The following is a 9,227-nucleotide window of genomic DNA, read 5'->3' on the forward strand; positions in this document are numbered from 1 at the left end:
CCCTGTGCTTTGCCAAGCTTGTTTCAAGTAGGTGCTTTAGACCACTGAGCCATCTCTCCAGCCCCCATCAGAGACATTTCTGAGATGAGCCTGTGTGCTGTCTCAGGGCAGGGCAGAGACAAGCCAGGGGCACAGCTGATGCCTCGCACCAGCTATGCAGGGCCTGGCCAGGACTTTGCATTAGCTCATGACCCCTCTCATCTCATGGTGCCCCTTTCCACCCCTCACAGGACAGGTGCAGCCCACACCTCAGTACAGGTTCCGGAAGAGAGACAAAGTAATGTTTTATGGCCGGAAGATCATGAGGAAGGTAAACCCCTGGGTCTTCTGCTAGGCCCTGAGCCCCAGGCCCGAAGCTCCAGTCTGTGCCATCTGTCTAGCTCTGTGGCCGCTGACAGTGGGTGCCAGGCTGGGGGTTTCACAAGCCATGCTGTGAGCCAAACTGGAAACATACTTCAGGCTGTACCTTAGGCCTAGATGCAGCAGGGGCTTCCATGGGGAAGGGGCCTGGGGAGTGCGAGGTCAGAGGCCCCGTCAGCTCCTTGCAACACAGAGCTCTGCAGGAAATGAGAGTGCACAGCTGCTTTCTGGTGGCATCTCTGAGACTGAGGGGCTGCACTGAGGAAGGCCAGCCCCCTGGGCGCTGGGGCCTGATTTCCCTGTGGACCTGTGAGTGTGTCCTGAGGTGAAAGCTTCATTGCTGTCTCTCCAGTGTCTGTGGCAATCCAAGGACCTCTTGAGCACAAACCCCTGTCCTCTGTGTGTGGGCTCGAGAACCGGGTAGGTAGTAGCTAGCGTGGTGGCTCCCTTCTGTCGCTCCAGCACTCTGGGAGGCTGAGTCAAGAGAGCCATAAGCTTCAGTCCAGCCAAGGTGGATTACTGGGACCATGTCTCAGAATAATAAGTAAAAAAGGGTTGAGGATATATCTTTGTGAAAAAGTCTTGGGTTTGATTCCTAGTTCCAGGTAAAAGGGGAACAAATTGGTGGTTAAGGAGCTCTGATCTGGGGATAGGCAGGCTGAGCTGAGCCCCTGTAGCCCTTTGGTTAGCTGCCCAGCAGGCTGCTCAGAGCCTGGAAGCTGGTGCCAGGACTGTGGGCAGCCCCTCTGAGATCCTAAGGGCTTCTGCTGGGGCTGAGAGTGCACACCTTGTGAGTCACAGACTTGTGACCTGCATCTCCCTTGACTACAGATGAGCACACTCCCCAACACACTTGTGGGGAACACAGCTGCACCCCGGCAGCGGGCCAGGAAAAGGACCAAGGTGCTGTTGCTGGCCAAGAGGTAAACGAGTTCTATCCTTGGTGGGCACCAAGGTCCTTACTACTGCTGTGACTCCTCCTACCTCAGAGGCACAAGGATAGTGTTCTTGAGTTTGAGTACTTGGAACATGCATGTGTTGTGTGTGTGCCTGCAAGTGTGTGTCTCAGGCCCGAGGATCAAGCCCAGTGGCCCATATACTAGGCAAGCACTGACCACTGAGCTACCTCCCCAGCATATAGTATTGGTTTTAAATTCCCTGGTTCTTGCTCAAGGTGAGTATGTCTCTCATAGGATTTTGCGGTTCAAGAAGGAATCCCCCACCCTGCAGCCCAAGGAACCACCACCCTCCCTGCTGGAGGCTGATCTCACAGAGTTTGATGTGAAGAATTCTCACCTGCCATCAGAGGTTTTGTACATGCTGAAAAATGTTCGGTAAGAGCACATGGGTAGGCAGGTCCTGCAGGCAATGTTGGCCAGCGGCGGCATTTCTCCAGAGTGTGGCTTTCCCGTGTCAGTAGGAACTTTTGCTGGGTCACTGGTTCGTGCCCCGTAGAGTCGGTCATTTAGAATCAGGGCCCGCAGAGCTTGGGCCCACCAGCTCCTTAGCAAGTTTTTCTCGGTATCTTGAGCTTCACTGTGAGCTTGGAGTGAGTGTGAGAAGTTCAGGGTCAGAAGCCACAAGTCTGAGTCGTCCTCCGTCTCCCCTGCCTGAGGAGAGCATGTGGCCTTCCCAGCCATCTTCATGTCTGACTCCATGTCACCGCTAAGACCTTCTGTAAGCTGGTGGGAATGTGAGGGTCTCGGTGCTGGCAGAGACAGTGGCTTTTGTCCCTCAGTCCTCGTTCAAAGACTTGCTCAGCCTGCCTTCCCCCGGAAGGTGTCCCACAGTGAGTTCTGCTTGTTCCAGCGTCCTGGGCCACTTTGAGAAGCCACTGTTCCTGGAGCTTTGCAAGCACATGGTCTTTGTGCAGCTGCATGAGGGGGAACACATCTTCCAGCCAGGGGACCCAGATACCAGCATCTATGTGGTGCAAGGTGGGCGGCTGGAGGTCTGCATCCAGGACCCGGTGAGTGAGGAGCTGGGGCTCCTATCCTTTTGCTTGATTCTGTGCTGTGGGTCTATAAAAAGGTTATGCTAAAAAGTAATTAATTAATTAATTAAAAAGTTATGCAGCCTGGAATGGTGGTTCAGGAGGCCGAGGCATGAGGATCAGCATGAGCTCCAGGCTATCCTGGGCTACACAGTGAGTTTAAGACCAGACCAGTCTATACTACAACAGGAGACCCCCGTCTCAACAAAACAAAACAAAACAAAACAAATGCTGGGTGTGGTAGTGTACACCTGTAATCCCTGCGCTGGGGAGGCTGAGTCAGGAGGATCTCTGCAATTTAGAGGCTATCCTGGGCTCCACAGTGAGTTCAAGGCCAGCCTGATGTACATAGCAAAACTGCCTCAAAACAAAAACCAAACAAACAAAAAAAATGCACATTTTTTTTTAAATTTTGTGTGTGTGTGTGTGTGTGTGTGTGTGGCCAGCTCAGCCCACCAGGGGGCGGGGCTGGCTGGCATGTGGTGCTGGGGGATTGAACCACGGTCCCCATGCTTTAGCTGAGCTTGTTCTAAGTAGGTGCTTTAGACCACTGAGCCATCTCACCATCCCCAATATGCACATTTTAATCTTTACTTATTTGGAAGAAAGGGTGCCCCTTTTCCCCAGCATGCAGCTTGTTCCAGCGTTTTTCTTTTTCGAGATAGGATCTCACTATGCAGTTTGGGCCAGGCTTGTGCTCATTTTTTGAGTCCCCGGGTTGGTTTTGAACTTGCAATGATCCTCCTGTCTCAGGCTCCCGAGTGTTGGGATTACAGGTATGTGCCACTGCACGGGCTTATTAGATGTTTAACAGCATCTCTTGTCCTCAGACTGGCTTGATAGTGAATTATTGTGTTGATCTAGTGGGATCAGTTGCCTTACTTTCAGGTTTCTGATACAATTTTAGTTGTAAGAAAATAAAGTGTTAAATGATCAAGGAGCTAAATCCTTGTTTCTTGCCCTCATTAAGTGATGTCCTTGGAGCTGCAGGGTCCAGCCCTGCCAGACAGTGTGCCATTCACAGAGCTGCAGGGTTTGTGGCTGTCCTCCTGGGCTGTGACCAGCTTCTACCCCAGAACGGCTGTGTAGAGCAAATGCTTGGTAAGCCCGACCTTGCACAGCTCGCAGCCTTGGAAGTTCCTGCTCTTGTGGGGAGCTGGCAGGCCCTGAGACATTTCCTGCACTGTCTCTCCAGGTTTCCAGACCAAAGGTGAGGTCTGGGTAGAGTGGCTGATTGTCATGTTTGTAGCTCACTCTGCGATGTGACTTGATGAAATTATTGGAAAGAAAATATCCAGCTAGGCATGGTGGTGCACATCTATAATCCTCGCTCTCCAGGAGGCTGAGGCAGGAGGGTTGAAAATGTAAGCCCAGCCTGAGTAATTTAGTGAGAAATTCTCTCTCAACATTAGAAAAGAAAAAAGGAGGCAAGGGTGTAGCTCAGTGAAGAGCCTACGTTTAATCTCCAGGACTGAAAAAAAAAAAAAAAAGAAATGGAAGACCTTCAGTATATTTGGTCTTAAGAATCAGAGGCAGTAGGTGTGTGTCTATCCCACTGGTAACCAGAGACCCCTGGTCTGGCTTAAGAGGGGCACCCCAAAGGGACAAGAGCAGCCTCAGTCTGGCCTTTGAGTTGGATGGGAGGTACTCATGGGAATGACCAGGGCCAGCTTTGAACAATTTCAAAATGATCTTTTGGGATTAAACTGAGATGAAGTTTTCTAAATTAAATAACCAAACTGCATGGTTTTTTTTCTCTTGTTTTTCTGTGTGGAAAATTATGTAAAAATTCTCTGATTTTTACTGATAGTAACTACATTAGATCCTTAGAGCTTTTGTGGTTTATTTAGTAACCCAAAGAGGTTTTAGGTTTTGTGAAATTTCATGTTAATCAGCCCAGTGGGGATGAGTGAGTTGTGGGATTGAGGGGCTGTGACTAGATGGGCAAAGTTTCTTTGCAGGTCTAACTCTTCTGCTTTTTCAGTGCTGGGAGTTAAATCCAGGGCTTTCACCCTGAGTTACACCCCTAGTCCTTTTTTTTTTTTTGTTTGTTTGTTTTTTATTTGGTACCTGGGATCAAACTCAGGACCTTGCACTTGGCAGGTAGGCCCTTGTGCTACTGAGTTACATCTCTGGCACTATAGTCCTTTTAAATATTTTTGTTTTCCATTTTATGTATTTGGTACAGGGTCTCACTACACAGCTCAGACTCCTCTTGTTTTCAGCCTCCCCAGTGCTGGGATTACAGGCTTCCCCCCCAACCCCCAGTCTCCGTTGCTGGCTCAGCATACCCTGGGGGCAGGGCCAGCGGGGGATCAAACCCTGGTCCTTGTGCATGCCAAAGCAGGCGCTAGGCTGCTGAGCTATCTTGTCAGCCCTTTTTGATTTGTTTTGTATCTCCCTATGCAATTCAGGGTGGCCTTTAATTCACTGTGTACTCCACCTGGCCTCAAACTTGCAGCAAACCTCCTTCCTCAGCCTTCTGAGTGCTGGGATTACAGACATATGTCATTATGCCCAGCTTTAGCTTTTTCGAGACAGGGTCTTTGAAATTCCTTAATTGCCCAGGCTGGACTCAAATCTGTGATTGCCATCCTCCTGCCTCTGCCTCCCCAAGCACTGGTGGACGACCCTGTGTGACAGCTGTCACTCTGTTCTCCTCGTGCAGGATGGTACTGAGGTGGTGGTCAAGGAGGTTCTGGCAGGAGACAGTATCCACAGCCTCCTGAGCATTCTGGATGTCATCACGGTGAGCACGCTCCCCTTGGTGGGGCCTGTGTCCCTGCTTCAACCCCTGGAAGCTGGCCCAGATGCTTCTCAGCAGAGGCCAGTTTTTCTCAGTGATGCCAGAGAGGGGCAGTCCAGGCTGGGGAGGCCTCATTCTGGATTCCTGTGTAAGGGAGTGTGAGGGATGATGTTGGAGGCAGCGACTGGGGGCAGGACTTGGTGCCTTGTCAGTGGTCACGCTTTGGACTGACACACATGGTACAACATTGCAAAGGCCTGAAATCTCAGGAGCAAGTGTCCTCTTCTCTTTCCTGGGGGGATCTTCTACCACTGCTCATGCAGGGGCACATGGGGCTCCTGTGCCACTGTGTGTCTCCCCTGGTTCCAGGCTTACACAGTGTGAAGAGCAGTATGCATCCCTGTGTATGTCCAGTCACAAATATGAAGCCCCTGGGGGGCTTGCAGGGGCCTGGGTGTGCACAGGGATGTGGAAGGAGATTGCCTTCTGAGGCCACGGAGGGCGTGCCACCTCCCGCCTCTGCGGCGTTATGTAGTCCATGGCTGACCTTTGCTATGAGTTAGATTAGGAAAGGAGAATCTTGTGGGACCTCCTAATTTGTTAATTTTTATTGTGGAGGGCTGGGGAAATAGCTTGGCAGTCTGAGTGCCTGCCTGGTAAGCACAAGGACCCAGGTTTGATACCCAGTACCACATGCAATGCCAGGCCCCAGAACCTCAGGTGCACTGTGCCAGCCACTGAAACTGGGCATGGTGGTGTGTGCCTGTAATCCCAACACTGGGGAAGCTGAGACAAGGCAAGCACTATGAGTCCAAGCAGCTTAGTGAGATCCTGTATCCAATAAATAAATAAATGTGGGGTTTTTTTAATTTTTATTGTGGAAATTCACTAACGTGGAAAAGAGCATGCGCAGTTACAGCAGTCTGGGCACAGTTGCTCTGAGCCTCAACGTGGCCCTGTTCCTTCCCTGGTGACAGCAGGTTAGCATCTCTTCAATATTTTCTTTTCTTTTGTTTTTTCCTTTTTTTTTTTTTGTAATGGGAATCAAAACTCAGGACCTCATGCTTGCCAGGCAGGCAGTGTGCCACTCAGCTGTATCCCCACCCACTTAACTTTTTCTTTTGAGTAAAACCATACAGTGAAATAAAGCACAACTACCTGAGTTTTAAAATTTTATTTATTAATGGTGTTTGTAAATAGGATATCAAGTCTGCATCTTGTACAGCAATTAACCACTAAGAAGAATGTATGCAGTGTGTTAATTATTGAAACTGCCCTACCGATTTGATTTGAAACTGTCTCATTGCTATTTGTTTCTCAATAAAATTATGGCCAAAAAAATTATTTATTTATTTTCGTATTTTAGGACAAAGTGTACAGGGTCTCACTGGATAGATCAGACTCATAGTGATCCTCCTGTTTACAGCCTCCCAAGAGCTGGGATGACAGGCACGCACCACCACGCCACCACGCCCAGTGCCAGTTGCCATTTCAGTGTGCCCCATTTCAGTGGGGCACGGCAGGTTTTTTTTTTACTTTTGAGAAAACACTTGCTAAATTGCCCAGATACTCATCCTGGCTCAGCCTCCCATAGTTCTGGGATTAGAGCCATCATGGCCAGCTTTATCTGATTCTTTGGGTGTTTTTTTTTTTCCCCAGTCAGTGGCGTAATAATTTACCATCATGTCGAAGCAGTGTGTACTCTCTGTAATTGTACTGCTCTGCTTTTATAAAATTGGCAGGACAGATGTTGCATTTGTCGTCAGTGGTGTATGGTTATGGCTTTTACCTCAGCTTCTCCAGTGTGCGCTTGGTGTTTCCTGAACAGTGAGGGAACCTTGACAGGGACGCAGCAGATTGAATGCAGGGCTTTTGTGTGGCATGCAGGGGCGCTTGGGGGCTCTGATCCAGCCCCTGTGACGCTGTCCAGACAGCTGCCCTTGCTGTGCCCTGTCAGATGAGCACAGGCTCACTTTGTGCTCTCGGAGTCTGGAGTAGATGGGACTCCTGCCTTGTGCTGTGTTGCCAGGACCTGTGTGTCTTTGCAGATGCTTGGCTGAGCTAGGCAGGCCCCCTGACGGGGAAGAAGAGGACTCCTGTCTCCTCTGGGCAGGTCCTTCCGTGGCCAGTGTTCAGCTTCCGGTGAGCAGGAACTGGGAGGGAGAAGGCCAAGGCCCAATGCAGGCTCCTGAGTCTGGTCTGCGCAGCTCTGCGCAGCTCTGCTGGGCTGTGGTCTCTGTGCAGCTCTGAGACTGCACCTTGTTTCATGGGGACTCTTGGATGTGTAAGGTGCACAGGTGGGCCCAAGAAGAGCAGGAGAGGCCTAGAAGAGGTCTGTGCTGTGTGGAAGTAGGCTGTTGGCCATCTGCGGTCTATCGTCTCTACCCCTTGATGATTTGTTTTCTTAAAAAATAGTTCAGAGAAGGATAGAATGGGGGCCTTCCTCAGTCATTTCTTATTCTTTCTGATCCTCATCTCACTGTGGATTTTAGGGTGAACTTCACTGCTTCTGGCACCAGGATGTCTGTAGCTGCAAGGCTGTGGGCCATGGGCTGGCCGAGGTCACGCCTGTCTCTTCCACCTGCTGTGATCTGTCTCATTTGTGCTACCATCAGCATAGTCATCTTCCCTAAGGACAAGAACTCATGCTCAGGAAAAAAAAGAGAAAAATTAAAATTCTCAAAGTAAAAAAAAAAGAACTCATCCTCCTTGAGTGTAGTGGGAACAAAAATAGTAGGATGATAGCCAAGAGAAAGTAGTTTACTGTATGTTATGATTAGTTTGTAAATTATAATGATATCATTTTTTCTGATTTTTTAAATGTAGTTAGTACAGGATCTGCAGGGTCTCACTATACAGATCAGACTCCTAGTAATCCTCCTGTTTTCAGCCTCCCAAGCACTGGGATCACAAGTGTGCTTCATCATGCCCAGTCTCAATCAACTTTCAGGGCACGCCAGGGGTGGGGCTGCCACAGCAGGCCGAGGATAGAACCCTGGTCCCTGAGTCTGCCTAAGGAAGCACTTTATTCCACTGAGCTCTCTGGCCAGCCCTAGAATGATATCATTTTTTTTAAGCCATTTATTGATTGATTGATTGATTGATTGATTGATTGATTGTGTGGCCAGCTCAGCCCACCAGGGGGCGAGCAGGCCGGCATGTGGTGCTGGGGGATTGAACCGTGGTCCATGTGCTTTGATAAGCTTGTTCTAAGTAGGTGCTTTAGACCACTGAGCCATCTCACCAGCCCCATAGAATGATATCATTTTTGTTTCATCAGACATTTTTGATTTGTGTTTGTCTTTTTTCTTCTTCTTAAGAACTAGGGATTGAATGCAGGTTTTTTATTTTATTATTTTTTTGCGGTTGGCTCAGCCCACCCTGGGGGCAGGGCTGGTGCAACATGTGGTGCCTGGGATCAAACCACGTTTCCTGCACGTTTGCCTGAGCAAGGCGCTTTAGACCCCTGAGCTATCTCATTGGCCTGAATCCAGGGTTTTACACATGATAAGGAGGTATTCTATGTTGCTGCTTTTTTTTTTTTTTTTGTCGCTGCCTTTTGAAATTTTTATCTGTGAGACAGAACCTTGCTAAATGGCCAGGGCTGACCTGCAGCTTGTGATGCTTTTACTTCAGCCTCCCTTTCACAGAGGTATGCCACCATGCCTAGTCTAAGTTTGCCATTTTCCAAAATGGTCATAATTTTAATAGTTGATAGCTTCTGGTTGGCTCTGAATTGTCATTTAAAAAAAAAATTTAAATCCTTATAAAATGGCTCCTATACATTTTAAAAACTTATTTGACTTTTTCAACAAATACCAGTTGTCTGTCCCACCTCCAGTCTTGCTGATTCTTCGGATCCTTCTGATATCCTCCCTAGTTACACTTTGGGTCCGCTGACTTTCTGTCTGGATAATGACGAGGACTCTCTTGATTGCCCAGCCTGCCTCCCTTTCTCCACCCGGACTTGCATTCATGGTGGATTACTAAGGCTGTTTTTTGTCTCTTAGTCACAGCTGAGCCATGTGGTTCCTATGGGCAAACTTCCTTTCTAGTCAGCTTTTCATTTCTCTTGGATTCAAAGCTGCCATACCGTTTGGCGGATTGGGCGCTTTCCTGCGCACCCAT

At 49.1% G+C, this 9,227-nt stretch overlaps 1 protein-coding gene across 1 annotated transcript in view; it reads left to right on the forward strand.

Annotated features, from left to right (window-relative positions):
* Positions 1–9,227, forward strand: part of Pnpla7 (patatin like phospholipase domain containing 7) — a 94,013-nt gene that overhangs the window by 1,869 nt on the left and 82,917 nt on the right. The window contains exons 4-8 of the mRNA XM_023700227.1: positions 231–310; positions 1,192–1,283; positions 1,554–1,694; positions 2,170–2,329; positions 5,022–5,102. Of these exons, the coding sequence (XP_023555995.1) occupies positions 231–310; positions 1,192–1,283; positions 1,554–1,694; positions 2,170–2,329; positions 5,022–5,102 (554 nt within the window). The remainder of the gene's footprint in view (positions 1–230; positions 311–1,191; positions 1,284–1,553; positions 1,695–2,169; positions 2,330–5,021; positions 5,103–9,227) is intronic.

This window comes from Octodon degus, unplaced genomic scaffold (assembly GCF_000260255.1).
Source record: "Octodon degus isolate 3935 unplaced genomic scaffold, OctDeg1.0 scaffold00123, whole genome shotgun sequence".
NCBI lineage: Eukaryota > Metazoa > Chordata > Mammalia > Rodentia > Octodontidae > Octodon > Octodon degus.